The sequence below is a fragment of the Culex quinquefasciatus genome, chromosome 1 (assembly GCF_015732765.1).
Source record: "Culex quinquefasciatus strain JHB chromosome 1, VPISU_Cqui_1.0_pri_paternal, whole genome shotgun sequence".
Classification (NCBI taxonomy): Eukaryota; Metazoa; Arthropoda; class Insecta; order Diptera; family Culicidae; genus Culex; species Culex quinquefasciatus.
In genome coordinates, this window is record NC_051861.1 from 86,013,814 (window position 1) to 86,031,368 (window position 17,555).

The window sequence follows — 17,555 nt, forward strand, 5'->3', positions numbered from 1 at the left end:
GTCATTACAGTATTATTTTTTTGTGTGCGTGGAAAATTTCCATACAAAACAAATCATTTATGTATGGAGCGTACTTAAAATTGCGTTAAGAACAAAAATCGCTTTTATTGATTATTTGCAAATTCATGCTGAGTTTCTTTAACGTGTACCGTTGTTCACAAAACAAAGTGTGCGGTCGCCGAAACGATTGTTGTGTGGTTTTTGCTCGGAAACTTTCAAAATTTAATTAAAATTTCTAAACTTTAAATCGATTAAGTGCTCGTTTCCCGTGCCACAATGGATTCTTCAACGGACACAAGTTTCGAAGAAGTCGTCGAAGAAAGCATGATGGAACTGATCCAACGGGCGGAAGCTTTCCTTTCGGCTCACGGGTCAACATCCGGAAGCGGCAGTTCCGGATCCGCTAACATCAGCAGCAGCAGCCACAACCACAGCACTGCCAGCGACTCGTCGCTTAGCTCGATTTTTTCGTCCAACGACGATTCTTTCGACGGCAACGGATTGAACATTTTCGGAAACAGCTCTATCAGTACGGACAGTTCCTTCAACTCGTTGAATTTGTCGTCCAACTTGGACCAGTCCGGTGTCAGTTCTGTTTCGTCCATTCAACGCACCATTTCCGAGGACTGTGTCTTAGTGCCGGGGCCTGCGGTTCCGGTCGTCGATCTGTGTTCGCCGCGTGTTCAGCGAAACCTTATCCGCCGGATTGCCAACTCGGCCCCAATTTTGGACTCGATTACGCTGGACGATACGGTCATCGAACCGCCGCCACCGGAAGCACCACAGCTGGCTGCTCCTGTGGTTAATGAATACCGGGATGGACCACCGGCGGTTAAGCGGTCCAAAGAGGGCCCGGGAGAAGTATTGAATCTGTCGCAAGGGGCAGTGGGCGAACCGGTCATTGCCATCTCCTGTCCGATTTGTTTCGATTCCATTCTGAAGAAGCCAGCCGCGTCCACCATTTGTGGACACTTGTTTTGGTAAAACGAAAGATTGGAAATCTTTAAATTTCAAACACTAATTAGGAACTATTTTTTTTTAGTAATGATTGCATCAGCCAAGAGATCAAAGTCCGGAAGCAGTGCCCGTTGTGCAAGCGAAAGCTGGCCCGAAACAACATCCATCCAGTTTTCTTTAACTAAAGTGATGCAAGCGGATCGAACGCCGGGAAGGGCTGGCCCTTGTCTGCCCGCTAGCCGCAACCAGCAAGTTTTATTCATCTTTTGACTAATGTGAATTGAAGTTCGGAAATTTGACGAAAATCTTGGCTTTCTTCGAAAAGACCCCCCAGCAGGATTAATTTATCATCACTTATTGTTTAAACATTCGTCTAACAAGTCATTTCTATCTTTTTCAAATATAAATAAATACGTTATTATAACACACATCAAAAATCAACTCACTTTCAACCGATGTCTATCGAGAAATTAAAAGTGAGAGTGTGTGCAACATGGAGTTAAACTTTCTGTGCAGTTGCTGTGAAGGTTCCCATGCCACTTTGAAAAATTTAACTCCATGTTGCAAGCACACACTCTCACTTTTAATTTCTCGGTACCGGATGTTTCACGTTGTCCATTAATTTCTTGCATTTTTTACACTAGACAGCCAGAAAATTATGTGACCTTTCTAATCTAATCTAATCTAATCGAATACAAGCGCAGCCAGTCCGAAGAAAGCATAGATTACGCCCCAAGTCCTTTCTTGTCAATATTAATGATTGCATTACATCCGAGCAACCCCGAACATGTATTACAAAAATTAAAGCGGCCAGGCCTACTGCGTTGCAATAACCGCAGAGACAAATTCTGAGAACGGATCACATTTCACAGAATCAACAGGGGAGGAAGGATGCGTGGACATACCGTACCAAACGCTCCGAATGAGTTGTGGTTGGGTGTGTAAGTGTAAATTTGGCAAGTAATTATTTTTTTTAGGAGGGAGAAGAGGGAGGAGGGGGTGGAATTGGGATTATGGATATAGAAGCTGGGGTGGGGTAGGAAGGATATTTCATTTGATAAATAGAATATAATATAAATTATCTAGCAAAAAACAGTATGGAAAGACTTCACCAAGCTTCTTCAAAGAATTCGACAAACCGAATATTCATCGAATACGATGCTGTTGCTTCACAAGAACATCATCGAATCCAGACATCCGGGTTGTGCACAGCTTCTGGCCTTGCCGGAACGGCTGGAACCAAACGGAAATCCTTTCCGTTACGCCACACACAAAATCACGCAGAGTTTCACTGTTGCATTCAGCATGTAGATTCACTTACATCACAAACAAATCCGAAAAAACTCATCAAAAACTTTCTTGGAATTTACCAATGAAAATTAACTCTAAACCGAAGAAAAACGTCAAATTTTCGGCACCGCACAAATTTCACGTCCGAACTTGCGCATGGCTACTTCGATCTCTCCCCAGAAAATTATGTGACCTTTGTAAATAAAAAAAACTAACTTAATCCACAAATGTGGTTGGTGCCTTCCTCACTTTTTATCAACATTTGGTGATATGATGGGTTTGGACACAAATTCTATCTATTTCTCAATAAAAAAAATTACACAAATGTCACTTAAGCGGTCAAAATTTGAAACTGAGCGTTGCCAGATCTTCAATGTTTTGGACTCATTGGAAAGGTTTTTTGATTACCTAACCAACAATGGGTCGGATAATGGATCCGTACTTAGTTTACATACATTTAAGTGAGATCCGGCTTCTAAAAAGATCATAATTATCACTTAAGTGGTCATAACTTGAGACAGGCTTGCCAGATCTTCAATGTTTTGTATTCATTTGAAAGGTCTTTTGATTACCTAACCAACGATGGATCGGATAATGGATCCGGACATAGTTTACATACATTTAAGTGAGATCCGGCTTCAAAAAAGATCATAATTATCACTTAAGTGGGCATAATTTGAGACAGGGTTGCCAGATCTACAATATTTTGTACTCATTTGGAAGGTCTTTTGATAACCTAACCAACGATGGGTCGGATAATGGATCCGTACATAGTTTACATACATTTAAGTGAGATCCGGCTTCAAAAATGTACATAAATATCACTTAAGTGGTCATATCTCGAGACAGGGTTGCCAGATCTTCAATGTTTTGGACTTATTGGAAAGGTCTTTTGATTACCTAACCAACGAGGGGTCGGATGATGGATCCGGACATAGTTTACATACATTTAAGTGAGATCCGGCTTCAAAAATGTACATAAATATCACTTAAGTGGTCATATCTCGAGACAGGGTTGCCAGATCTTCAATGTTTTGGACTTATTGGAAAGATCTTTCGATTACCTAACCAACGATGGGTCGGATGATGGATCCGGACATAGTTTACATACATTTAAGTGAGATCCGGCTTCAAAATGTACATATATATCACTTAAGTGGTCATAATTTGAGACAGGGTTGCCAGATCTACAATATTTTGTACTAATTTAAAAGGTCTTTTATTAACCTTACCAACGATGGGTCGGATAATGGATCCGGACATAGTTTACATACATTTAAGTGAGATCCGGCTTCAAAATGTACATATATATCACTTAAGTGGTCATATCTCGACACAGGATGGCCAGATCTTCAATGTGTTAGACTCATTGGAAAGGTCTTTCGATTACCTAACCAACAATGGGTCGGATGATGGATCCGGACATAGTTTACATACATTTAAGTGAGATCCGGCTTCAAAAAAGATCATAATTATCACTTAAGTGGGCATAATTTGAGACAGGGTTGCCAGATCTACAATATTTTGTACTCATTTGGAAGGTCTTTTGATAACCTAACCAACGATGGGTCGGATAATGGATCCGTACATAGTTTACATACATTTAAGTGAGATCCGGCTTCAAAATGTACATAAATATCACTTAAGTGGTCATATCTCGAGACAGGGTTGCCAGATCTTCAATGTTTTGGACTTATTGGAAAGGTCTTTCGATTACCTAACCAACGATGGGTCGGATGATGGATCCGGACATAGTTTACATACATTTAAGTGAGATCCGGCTTCAAAAATGTACATAAATATCACTTAAGTGGTCATATCTCGAGACAGGGTTGCCAGATCTTCAATGTTTTGGACTTATTGGAAAGATCTTTCGATTACCTAACCAACGATGGGTCGGATGATGGATCCGGACATAGTTTACATACATTTAAGTGAGATCCGGCTTCAAAAATGTACATATATATCACTTAAGTGGTCATAATTTGAGACAGGGTTGCCAGATCTACAATATTTTGTACTAATTTAAAAGGTCTTTTATTAACCTTACCAACGATGGGTCGGATAATGGATCCGGACATAGTTTACATACATTTAAGTGAGATCCGGCTTCAAAAATGTACATATATATCACTTAAGTGGTCATATCTCGACACAGGATGGCCAGATCTTCAATGTTTTGGACTTATTGGAAAGATCTTTCGATTACCTAACCAACGGGGTCGGATGATGGATCCGGACATAGTTTACATACATTTAAGTGAGATCCGGCTTCAAAAATGTACATAAATATCACTTAAGTGGTCATATCTCGAGACAGGGTTGCCAGATCTTCAATGTTTTGGACTTATTGGAAAGATCTTTCGATTACCTAACCAACGATGGGTCGGATGATGGATCCGGACATAGTTTACATACATTTAAGTGAGATCCGGCTTCAAAAAAGATCATAATTATCACTTAAGTGGTCATAATTTGAGACAGGGTTGCCAGATCTACAATATTTTGTACTAATTTAAAAGGTCTTTTGTTAACCTTACCAACGATGAGTCGGATAATGGATCCGGACATAGTTTACATACATTTAAGTGAGATCCGGCTTCAAAAATGTACATAAATATCACTTAAGTGGTCATATCTCGAGACAGGGTTGCCAGATCTTCAATGTTTTGGACTTATTGGAAAGATCTTTCGATTACCTAACCAACGATGGGTCGGATGATGGATCCGGACATAGTTTACATACATTTAAGTGAGATCCGGCTTCAAAAAAGATCATAATTATCACTTAAGTGGTCATAATTTGAGACAGGGTTGCCAGATCTACAATATTTTGTACTAATTTAAAAGGTCTTTTGTTAACCTTACCAACGATGAGTCGGATAATGGATCCGGACATAGTTTACATACATTTAAGTGAGATCCGGCTTCAAAATGTACATATATATCACTTAAGTGGTCATATCTCGAGACAGGATGGCCAGATCTTCAATGTGTTAGACTCATTGGAAAGGTCTTTCGATTACCTAACCAACAATGGGTCGGATGATGGATCCGGACATAGTTTACATACATTTAAGTGAGATCCGGCTTCAAAAAAGATCATAATTATCACTTAAGTGGGCATAATTTGAGACAGGGTTGCCAGATCTACAATATTTTGTACTCATTTGGAAGGTCTTTTGATAACCTAACCAACGATGGGTCGGATAATGGATCCGTACATAGTTTACATACATTTAAGTGAGATCCGGCTTCAAAAATGTACATAAATATCACTTAAGTGGTCATATCTCGAGACAGGGTTGCCAGATCTTCAATGTTTTGGACTTATTGGAAAGGTCTTTTGATTACCTAACCAACGAGGGGTCGGATGATGGATCCGGACATAGTTTACATACATTTAAGTGAGATCCGGCTTCAAAAATGTACATATATATCACTTAAGTGGTCATATCTCGACACAGGATGGCCAGATCTTCAATGTGTTAGACTCATTGGAAAGGTCTTTCGATTACCTAACCAACAATGGGTCGGATGATGGATCCGGACATAGTTTACATACATTTAAGTGAGATCCGGCTTCAAAAAGATCATAATTATCACTTAAGTGGGCATAATTTGAGACAGGGTTGCCAGATCTACAATATTTTGTACTCATTTGGAAGGTCTTTTGATAACCTAACCAACGATGGGTCGGATAATGGATCCGTACATAGTTTACATACATTTAAGTGAGATCCGGCTTCAAAAATGTACATAAATATCACTTAAGTGGTCATATCTCGAGACAGGGTTGCCAGATCTTCAATGTTTTGGACTTATTGGAAAGGTCTTTTGATTACCTAACCAACGATGGGTCGGATGATGGATCCGGACATAGTTTACATACATTTAAGTGAGATCCGGCTTCAAAAATGTACATAAATATCACTTAAGTGGTCATATCTCGAGACAGGGTTGCCAGATCTTCAATGTTTTGGACTTATTGGAAAGATCTTTCGATTACCTAACCAACGATGGGTCGGATGATGGATCCGGACATAGTTTACATACATTTAAGTGAGATCCGGCTTCAAAATGTACATATATATCACTTAAGTGGTCATAATTTGAGACAGGGTTGCCAGATCTACAATATTTTGTACTAATTTAAAAGGTCTTTTATTAACCTTACCAACGATGGGTCGGATAATGGATCCGGACATAGTTTACATACATTTAAGTGAGATCCGGCTTCAAAAATGTACATATATATCACTTAAGTGGTCATATCTCGACACAGGATGGCCAGATCTTCAATGTGTTAGACTCATTGGAAAGGTCTTTCGATTACCTAACCAACAATGGGTCGGATGATGGATCCGGACATAGTTTACATACATTTAAGTGAGATCCGGCTTCAAAAAGATCATAATTATCACTTAAGTGGGCATAATTTGAGACAGGGTTGCCAGATCTACAATATTTTGTACTCATTTGGAAGGTCTTTTGATAACCTAACCAACGATGGGTCGGATAATGGATCCGTACATAGTTTACATACATTTAAGTGAGATCCGGCTTCAAAAATGTACATAAATATCACTTAAGTGGTCATATCTCGAGACAGGGTTGCCAGATCTTCAATGTTTTGGACTTATTGGAAAGGTCTTTTGATTACCTAACCAACGAGGGGTCGGATGATGGATCCGGACATAGTTTACATACATTTAAGTGAGATCCGGCTTCAAAAATGTACATAAATATCACTTAAGTGGTCATATCTCGAGACAGGGTTGCCAGATCTTCAATGTTTTGGACTTATTGGAAAGATCTTTCGATTACCTAACCAACGATGGGTCGGATGATGGATCCGGACATAGTTTACATACATTTAAGTGAGATCCGGCTTCAAAAAAGATCATAATTATCACTTAAGTGGTCATAATTTGAGACAGGGTTGCCAGATCTACAATATTTTGTACTAATTTAAAAGGTCTTTTGTTAACCTTACCAACGATGAGTCGGATAATGGATCCGGACATAGTTTACATACATTTAAGTGAGATCCGGCTTCAAAAATGTACATATATATCACTTAAGTGGTCATATCTCGAGACAGGATGGCCAGATCTTCAATGTTTTGGACTTATTGGAAAGATCTTTCGATTACCTAACCAACGATGGGTCGGATGATGGATCCGGACATAGTTTACATACATTTAAGTGAGATCCGGCTTCAAAAAAGATCATAATTATCACTTAAGTGGTCATAATTTGAGACAGGGTTGCCAGATCTACAATATTTTGTACTAATTTAAAAGGTCTTTTGTTAACCTTACCAACGATGAGTCGGATAATGGATCCGGACATAGTTTACATACATTTAAGTGAGATCCGGCTTCAAAAATGTACATATATATCACTTAAGTGGTCATATCTCGAGACAGGATGGCCAGATCTTCAATGTTTTGGACTTATTGGAAAGATCTTTCGATTACCTAACCAACGAGGGGTCGGATGATGGATCCGGACATAGTTTACATACATTTAAGTGAGATCCGGCTTCAAAAATGTACATAAATATCACTTAAGTGGTCATATCTCGAGACAGGGTTGCCAGATCTTCAATGTTTTGGACTTATTGGAAAGATCTTTCGATTACCTAACCAACGATGGGTCGGATGATGGATCCGGACATAGTTTACATACATTTAAGTGAGATCCGGCTTCAAAAAAGATCATAATTATCACTTAAGTGGTCATAATTTGAGACAGGGTTGCCAGATCTACAATATTTTGTACTAATTTAAAAGGTCTTTTGTTAACCTTACCAACGATGAGTCGGATAATGGATCCGGACATAGTTTACATACATTTAAGTGAGATCCGGCTTCAAAAATGTACATAAATATCACTTAAGTGGTCATATCTCGAGACAGGGTTGCCAGATCTTCAATGTTTTGGACTTATTGGAAAGATCTTTCGATTACCTAACCAACGATGGGTCGGATGATGGATCCGGACATAGTTTACATACATTTAAGTGAGATCCGGCTTCAAAAAAGATCATAATTATCACTTAAGTGGTCATAATTTGAGACAGGGTTGCCAGATCTACAATATTTTGTACTAATTTAAAAGGTCTTTTGTTAACCTTACCAACGATGAGTCGGATAATGGATCCGGACATAGTTTACATACATTTAAGTGAGATCCGGCTTCAAAAATGTACATATATATCACTTAAGTGGTCATATCTCGAGACAGGATGGCCAGATCTTCAATGTGTTAGACTCATTGGAAAGGTCTTTCGATTACCTAACCAACAATGGGTCGGATGATGGATCCGGACATAGTTTACATACATTTAAGTGAGATCCGGCTTCAAAAAAGATCATAATTATCACTTAAGTGGGCATAATTTGAGACAGGGTTGCCAGATCTACAATATTTTGTACTCATTTGAAAGGTCTTTTGATAACCTAACCAACGAGGGGTCGGATGATGGATCCGGACATAGTTTACATACATTTAAGTGAGATCCGGCTTCAAAAATGTACATAAATTTCACTTAAGTGGTCATATCTCGAGACAGGGTTGCCAGATCTTCAATTCGTTGGACTCATTGGAAAGGTCTTTCGATTACCTAACCAACGATGGGTTGTTTGTTGAATCCGGACATAGTTTTCTTATAGATAAGTGAGATCCGGCATCAAAATTCCAGCACTCGATTCGCAACTCTGACACTTTTTTATACGTAACTTTTGAACTACTTATCGGATCTTCAAACAATTCAATAGTGCAGTATGGGGCACCAAACCGAATCGAATGCAACTTGTTTGACTCAAATCGGATCAGCCAGTGCCGAGAAAACTTGGCAAGAATTTTGAGTACCAAGGGGAATACGCACACACATACACACACACACACACAGACATTTGTTCAGTTTTCGATTCTGAGTCGATAGGTATACATGACTATAGGTCTATGACGTGTTTTTCAAAAGTTCATTTTTAGAGCAGGATTATAGCCTTACCTCAGTGAGGAAGGCAAAAGTTACTTAATCCACCTGTAGGTAGACATGCATCGGCACTTAGAGCTCTTCTTAACGGCACTCAGTTTGTTCTAGTTGGCATTTACGTTTAAAGTAATGTTATGCTTGTTGCCAGTTAAAATCGTATTGTTTTTAGCTTGAATAATGTGTAGAAAACATTGGTTCATTGGAAAAAAACGATTTTAGGTGTATTTTATGTGACTGTTCTCATAAGCTCTCAAGAAGAACTTCTTAAAAGCTCTTTGAGTGCACTTAACGGTTCTTACCCTATATCTCACTTCGTGTATAATATAGCCTCCCAGGGTCTTCGGGACCTTTAAAGATTAGCTTAATTAGTGTACTCTAATCACTGGCATATCATGCTGGGAGTCATCTACGCGAAATGCCAAACAAGTTCTTCTAAAAGAGGAGTTAGAGCGGATGCACGTCTGCCTGTAGGGTGGTTCCTCGCATTCACAAAGTTAATATACTACACAGCCTCAAAAAAGTGTAAAAATAACACTTATTATTATGAAAATATCTGAGATCCGGCCTCAAAAAAGTGTATTAAAAGCACTAAGGCCGTTGCAAATATTTTTCAAAGTTTCAAGTTAACTTTGGATGGGGTCCCGCATAGAAAAAAACCGTTTGAAAATCATTTGTTAAATATTCAATCAACATTTTACCAAATTGTATAGCCACTATTTGGTAAATCTTTTTTTTAATTCCTCACCGTCTCTCAAATAGTGAACTATTCCCCATATATGTTGTTAGCAATATTCACTATTTGATTTTTTCTTCTAGTGACACTTTGTCAAATGCTTTCTGGAAGTTCATTTTTGCGTATATATTTTAGAGATTTCACCATTTCTCAAATGGTATTTTTATGGTTTTAAATAGTTATTTGAGTGATTTTTCATGACGCGTTACATTTTGGGAAATAGTTGTAACAATTCGAATTAACATCAATTTTTTCAAGGATTTTCGGAATTTTGAGCAAAAAAACAGTGCAGTTTTACTTTGTCCAAATATTTTAATATATTTTGTCATTTTAGTAGTACAATGATCGAATTAGTCAGTGTCTAGAGGTTTGTCTTGTCCAAAAAAAAAAAAAATTAAGCTCGACAAATCTCAAGGAAATTTCCCTACAGCAGGAGGTTGATCAATGTCGTACGCCCCATCCAGCATTTTCGATGCCAGCTCCATCCTTGACTTGAAATCGCTTGCGATAGGAAATGGCGCAGCTTTACCATGCCGATTATTAGTAGTTCGGAAGCTTCGAGTTTAGATAAAAGTGGGACCGCTGGTTGATGAGAGCGTGTCGCACCCTGATGGTCTTGCACTTAACGAAATTCAGGTTCAGATCAAAGCAGGCTTCAGGTACAAACCTTGAAAAAACAAAAAAAATAAACCAAAATGTACGTATTTACAATATAATATTCAAGTCCAATGGTGATATTCCACTCTACGTTGAATAAATTACATCCTTGATACAAAATCTGCAAATTAATCGTGTTTCACATTAGAATTTATTAGATTGTTATTAGAAATGAGAGAATTTAGAGAACATAATTTGAAAGCGCAAATCAAACAGAGTACTTCTTATTTATCCGGATTATGTTTGATGGGCAAAGAATGGGCTTGACATAAAAAAGCAAATGGAAATAAAAAATAAATCTCCTCGTCCCACCTTTGTAAAAACAATTAGGTTTCTTCTCCTACATAGAAACCTAGATTGATATCCGGATTTCAGTCCTGTGGAATAAAAAAAGAAATCACAAAGTATCAATTCCGAGAGGTAGATTTAACGACATGCTCTTATGGCCTTAATTCCACTAAAAAACATGAAATGAAAGGTCGTAAGAGTATTAACCCTTTCAAATGTTACTGAAGAGGAGGACGAGGAGGAGGAGGAGGGAAGATAAGCTAAATATACCTATCTAATTGACCGCGTCAAACTTTGCCCACGACCGTCCTCGACAGTGTCGACTAGAATGCACAAGATCAGGTCCACACAATTCGGGATTCACCGAGAGAATCTGTCGTTAAATCTGGAAAGGTACTTTTCGTCGAAATCTGAAACAACAAGTTTGTTTGCATTAAAATTGGTTTTCCGGTTGATTTGTTTTGGTTGATTCGAACGGTCAGTTCCGGGAAGTAAACAAAACTGCTGGAGTTTCACGTAGCACTCTAGAAGCAGATTCTTCTGAAAACTAACGATCCGGAAAACCACTCAATTGTCTTCTTGTGTTGTTTCCTTGTTTTCCTCCTCGGCGGCTTCGATCCCGCTGGACGAAGGATGGAACTTTTTTTTTCTAGCTGCTCACGGATGTAAACAAACGCAACCAATACTTGCTGTGAGGATGGAAGGCAATTCTTTTTACACTCACTTTTGAAAAAACAACACACGAACGCAAAAATAGTGAAGGTGCTGATAAACAACCGCGAACCGCGACGACCACGACGAAACGCACCAAAACAAGAGGAGTTTTGACTTGTCAACTTTCAGCGCAGACTTCTTTTGTTTGTCGCTGCGCGCGACGGGCGAAAACAGAAATATAATTACTAAGAGAGAGAGAGACAAAGAGAGAGAGACAGAGAGAGAGAGAGAGAGAGAGAGAGAGAGAGAGAGAGAGAGAGAGAGAGCGCGCTTTGTGGACAACATATAAGTTTTTGGTGTAAAATACAAACTGTGAGTTTATCAAAAACGGAACGTTATAAAAAAATTACTCACTCTTTCTCTTTGGGCAACTCCAGCCTGACGTGACCCGCGTAAATGCTGCACCATGTCCTTCCGCGTCAGCGCGTCGTACGGTTCGTTCCCACTGCACTGGAACTACTCATTCTGCTGCATTCCACTTTCGGTTCCCTTGATCTCAAACGAGTACGCCGAGGCGGAGTGTTCCGACTTACTCAACAAACGACTCCTCGCAAACCGGCGAACCCCACAGCGTCTCCAACGGCAGTTGAAACAGATCGTACAGCTGCATGATATACCGGTTCCACTTGTTGGCCCAGTCCTCCACCTCACCACCACCCGGTCCGCCTGCGGCAGTTCCGACTGAACCAGCTCATCCGAAACCTTCTTCGCGCGCAACAGGGTCGTACCCGACAGCTGGCCAGCTGGCCCGCATGCTCGATCGTGAAGTAGAATGTGTCAAAGTGGTCAAAGATGCCGAACGGATCATCAGTTGAGGGTGGATCGAGCTGCTTTGAGCGCATCCGGAATCTCGCCCGAATTCAGAACGTGCCCCACGCAATAGTTGTTCTTGTCCGAGCTGATCATCTAGCTGTTGACAGTTCCGGTTCCTGTTTGAGCAGTTCGACCTTGACCTCGACCTTTGGAAGGCCGGCATTTGGTTTAATTTTGTAGTCCACTGAAATCGATACAAATTATAAACTAAACAACATAAAGGAACTAACCACGAACTCTACTCACAGTTGTCCAGCTTGACCGGCATGTTGGCGTCGTACTTTTTCACTCCTTCCGAGGACAACAGTCCTTCCTCCTCATCCGGCTCACCAAACAAGTCGCAAATCCTTTTTCTTTCCTCCTCCGGGTCGACCTTGATCTCCGAGCGCAGCACCGGTCTCCGCATGGCTTCGCCCGGTTCCCGCGATGAATTGTTCATTTTTTCGTAGCGCGATCGCTTGGCCAATCCTTCCGAGAAGATGCCGGATGTTTGAATGAGGGCACTCTTGTCCCGGCCGGCACCCGCCTTGCCATCTTTGTTACATTCCGGTTTGATCCGCTGCTTGGGACCGGTCGAGGCAGTCTTACCGTTTCTAATCAAATAAAAACCATTATTCTAGGAACATTTTCCTCCTCCATCATTACTCACGTGTCCTTGTTCCGGTGGGGGGCAAATTGGTTTATTTTTGGGCCTGAATGAGCACTTAAAACGAGATTTCAATCGAAAAGCAAAATGTGGTTGAACTTTTGTGTATTTAAAAACCAAAACATTCAAGTTTTGATCCGAGCAGAAACGTCAAACCTCATGCACGCTAACCAGGCGATCTCAATTTTGAGATGAATGTCGCAACCCGGCTAAAAGTGAAATCACTCAACGTTGAGATGACCAACTCGATCTCAAAATTGAGATGGGCAGCTCGATCTCAAAATTGAGATGCGCCTGGAGCAGGAAAAATCGCAGAAAATTGGTGATTCAAGGTAAATGTTCATAAAATTGGTCAAAATAAGTAATTCGGTGTTGGGGTGTTGGACTTTTTACCGAACTGTACGGTAATTTTGAATTACAGCGAGATGACCCCGAACCACGGACGTCCGTGCCCAAACTTTCGGTAAAGTTGCTCGATCAACATTCGTTTCCGTTCGGCGATGTCGGAACCACTCGCGAAACATCCGGGTTTCCAAAGAAATCAACACAAAATTACAAGCAAAATTTGTTATTTTTATCTCCTTAGACATGCTTTTTGTTTTGACGGTTCCCCATAGAAATTTGACAGTTCTCAAAACCGACGAAATTCCAGACTAAATCGGTCCCTACAGAATCGGCCTACGAATAGACTGATTAAATCGGTTTTGGTATTGTTTACAAAGTGGACTTAGTGAAAATTTTGGTGGCAACTTGTTTTTATATTATTTCATTAAGACAGCAGTTATTTTGGGTATGTTTAAAATAAAGTCGAACCAAGAGTCGAACATTTATTGCACTAGTTTTAGCAGTAAGTGGAATTTATAGTAATCTTGATAGATTGATGTTTATTTTAGAAATATAAATATATAATTTTGTAGGTGCTTCAATACAAAGCCAGGTTACAAAGGTCTTCAGGACATACGTAACTCTTGGATGATCCGGAAGATGGCCCATGCGGCTAAATAGCTTATGATGACCCCACTTGTTTCTGCTACAGCTTCCCGGATTTCTGGAACATCAATCGTTATGTGAGGGATCGAAGAGATTTAAGGTTATTTTTTTTTTAATTTGTGGCAATTACTTCCGGGGGGCTACACATGGTGTAAATATGTGTTGGAAGAGCCTTGGCAGTAGGTTCATTCCGGTTGATCCGGCCGGCCGGATTCATCCAGAACACCGTTTTAATGCATCGATTAATCAAACGATTTCGTCGGTTGCAGTGGGCCGATTTAGTCTGCCGATTAGTCGGTCGATGCCTGTGTTAAGGAGGGGGAGGAGGAGGAGGAGGAGGATTAGTTAATTTAGTCGAATAGTCGCACTGTAGAAGTCAACCGGCTCGTCGTTCACGAGCCCTAGTTGACGATGACAAAAATGTTGTTGTGGCGGGACGTACCTAATTGGCGCCAGCGACGACCGTCATGATGGCAACGGCTCGAAAAATCCCGAGAATCTGGTCTAAATTATGGAGGACGTGAAAAATCCCGGAAGAGAGTGTCCCATGAAACTATTATGAAACGGCTATCCGTAACGAGTGCTGCAAAAAATCCGAACAAACTTTTTTTTTCCTACACCGGCTAAAAACAATGTAAATAAAGATAAAAAAAAATGTTTATTTCATTGGTTTCATTTTATACTAGTATAAAAATTTGGTTTATTCCGAAACCGCCCAAATGTACAAACATAAATACTATTTTCTATTCAATTCTCAATGTCGTTCCAAGTTATATTCTATTTTTTTAGTGTGCAGCAAATACTTGTCGAGAAATTTAAGAAATATCTGTCAAATAATCCATTCATTATCAAGAATATGATCAAATTCTTGCAGTATTTAAAATTTAAATTTACAATTTTCCAAATACTAACTATTCGTGAAAACATCACCACCATATTTTTGAACCAACAATTTGACAAATCGTTATTATTTCCCATAAAGTAATTTAATGTTTCTTTATGGTCACTAAATCATCCTCGTTCATCCGGGTAGTCAGATCTTCATTCTTTTGAATGCATTGGAAAGGTCTTTCAAATACCTTTCTTTTCTAACAAAAACCACCCTTTTTATAATATTTCAAACTACAGCCAAATCGTTTTTGCCTTCCTCACCTTACTGAGGAAAGGCTATGAAATCAATCGAAAAATGAACTTATTAGTTTGATCTCGTAGACCAACCTTCACGTATACATATCGACTCAAAATCATGTTCTGAGCAAATGTCTGTGTGGATGTGTGTAGGTGGGTGTCTCATTCGATCCGTCTTAGGGTCCCATAGGTCTCTATTTAAAATCAGCAAGTTTAGTTAAGTACTTCAAAAGTTATGCTAAAAAAACGATTTTGGCGAATGTCTGGAAGATTGTGAAAAGGGTGGTTTTTGCAAGAAAATCTATCATGGTTTTGAAAAGACCTTTCTAATGAGTTCAATACATTGAAGCTCTGACAACCCTATCAGAAGCTATCAGCACTGAAGTGTTATTTATACACTTTTTGGAGGCCGGATTTCAGATATTGTGATAGAAATATTGCCTGAATCATCCATGCGAACTATCGTTGAATAGGTTTTTTTTTATCAGACCTTGCCGATGAGCCAGAAATATTTAAGGTTTGTGAACCCTTTAAAAAGAAATGAGTGATAAAGTAGATTTGTTAAACATGTTGCTATTTTTACTGAATGTATTGACTTTATGAATGTGAGGAAGGCACCAACCACCTAAAGGTGGATTAAGTAACGTTTTTCAGCATAACTTTTGAAGTACTTTCCTAGACATCATAATACTAACTAGGGTCTTGTGGGACCCCAAGACGGATCAAATGAGACCAAAACGGTCCAAATCGGTTCAGCCAGTCCGGAGATAATCTTGTGCATATTTTTCGGTGCACGGACTTACAGACATACACGCGCACAGACATTTGATTCTGAGTCGATAGGTATACGTGAAGGTGGGTCTACGAGGTCGGATAAAGAAGTTCATTTTTCGAGTGATTTTATAGCCTTTCCTCATTGAGGTGAGGAAGGCAACAAGAAAATAAAATCGTATTCGTTCGTTTGTTTTGAAAATGTGCACGAAGAATGAATGCAAATACACGCGTAAAATGAACTTTTTTGAGAACAGCTTAATATTCAAGTGCTCTAAAATCTGCAGATTTTAGAACGCAACGCAACGATAAGCTCATTTCTCTGTATACACACTACACCCTTACCAAAAATCATGATTTTTTGAGTTCCAAATCCCACTTTTCATACGAATTTTTCAGTTCAACCCATATAACCATTTTTATGGTTGTAGTACCTGAACTCAAAAAATCGTATGAAAAGTGGGATTTAGAACTCAAAAAATCATGATTTTTGGTAAGGGTGTGCGCTCGGGCGAGTTCTGCTACACCCTTACCAAAAATCATGATTTTTTGAGTTCTAAATCCCACTTTTCATACGATTTTTTGAGTTCAGGTACTACAACCATAAAAATGGTTATATGGGTTGAACTGAAAAATTCGTATGAAAAGTGGGATTTGGAACTCAAAAAATCATGATTTTTGGTAAGGGTGCACTCTCACTTGCTCTCATTATTCATTTTCCTCTCGCGTGCGCTCTCACCCACAGCCGAGCTGAGGCCGACGCCATTTTGGAGTGCCGCAGCCAGCGCGCTCATTTCACTCGCATCACTCGTCCTCGATGGGTGACGCTGTTTGACAGCTCCGTCGCTTTTGGCTGGCAAAGGAAGGAAAATTACCTTCCCACAAATTCCGCGCGGAAAAACAGTGCAAAAGTGAACAAATTTGGAACAAAAATATCGCCAAAGTGAGCAGAAAAGTGCGCTGAGCCGATTGTGACATTTTTCGGTAAGTTTTTCGCGTTGTTTGCGGTGAAGAAGTGCGTTTTAAAATTTACCAAGTTGGCGCTTGTGAGGGAAAAAAAGTCCACTCCCGTCACTCTCTTCCTCCCCGTCTCTCGCGGGCATCGTTGGCTCTCACTCGCGCAACCGGGCCGAGTGGCCGTGAGTGGAAGCGAGAAAGAGTGATGATGGTTCCGTCCGCGACGACGACGTGTTCACGACGAAGTTTGAAAAAGTGTGCCCTCTCTCGTGAGTGGAGTCCATCTTGGAATTTTTCGGTGAAGATCGAACAAATAAATTTTCTGGTGTTGATGAGGGAAGAGTGCTTGAGTGAGGAAGAGAAACACATTCATGGAATGAAGTGGAGCGACTTTTGTTGATAAAAGAGGTTGAGTTTGAGCTGAAAGAGTGGCTTGTTTATCTGGCGCCTGGCTTGGGTTGTAAATATTTTGAGTCATTTTGGGATTTGTGCACGGATTTGAAATTTCCTTGAACATTCGAAAATGCATTTTGTTGAATGCTTCCTTATATTTAAGTGACGTTTCGGGAAGAAAAATTACCTTTTCAAAAGGTCGTATGCATATA

At 39.8% G+C, this 17,555-nt stretch overlaps 2 protein-coding genes across 8 annotated transcripts in view; both read left to right on the top strand.

Moving 5' to 3' along the window:
* The first annotated feature begins 155 nt into the window (after window positions 1–155).
* On the top strand, window positions 156–1,385 carry LOC6046965. Its single transcript, XM_001864044.2, has 2 exons — window positions 156–980; window positions 1,043–1,385. Exons 1-2 carry the CDS (start codon window positions 277–279, stop codon window positions 1,140–1,142), a joined length of 804 nt encoding a protein of 267 aa, XP_001864079.2. The 5' UTR covers window positions 156–276; the 3' UTR covers window positions 1,143–1,385.
* A 15,390-nt stretch (window positions 1,386–16,775) lies between these two features.
* LOC6046963 (transcription factor GAGA) overlaps window positions 16,776–17,555 on the top strand; it is a 32,855-nt gene continuing 32,075 nt past the window's right edge. For 4 of the 7 annotated variants that reach the window (XR_005276875.1, XM_038249924.1, XM_038249934.1 and 1 more), the window contains exon 1: window positions 16,777–16,977. The gene's annotated coding sequence lies outside the window, so the exon portion shown is untranslated. Of the gene's footprint in view, window positions 16,978–17,555 lie in introns of all 7 variants that reach the window. The other 3 variants (XR_005276879.1, XM_038249956.1, XM_038249921.1) reach the window with 2 other exon arrangements.

Coding starts and splice junctions, on each gene's coding strand:
- LOC6046965 (XM_001864044.2), top strand. CDS start 277: ATGGATTCTTCAACGGACACAAGTTTCGAAGAAGTCGTCGAAGAAAGC. Junction 981..1,042: donor ATTTGTGGACACTTGTTTTG/GTAAAACGAAAG, acceptor ATTTTTTTTTAG/TAATGATTGCATCAGCCAAG.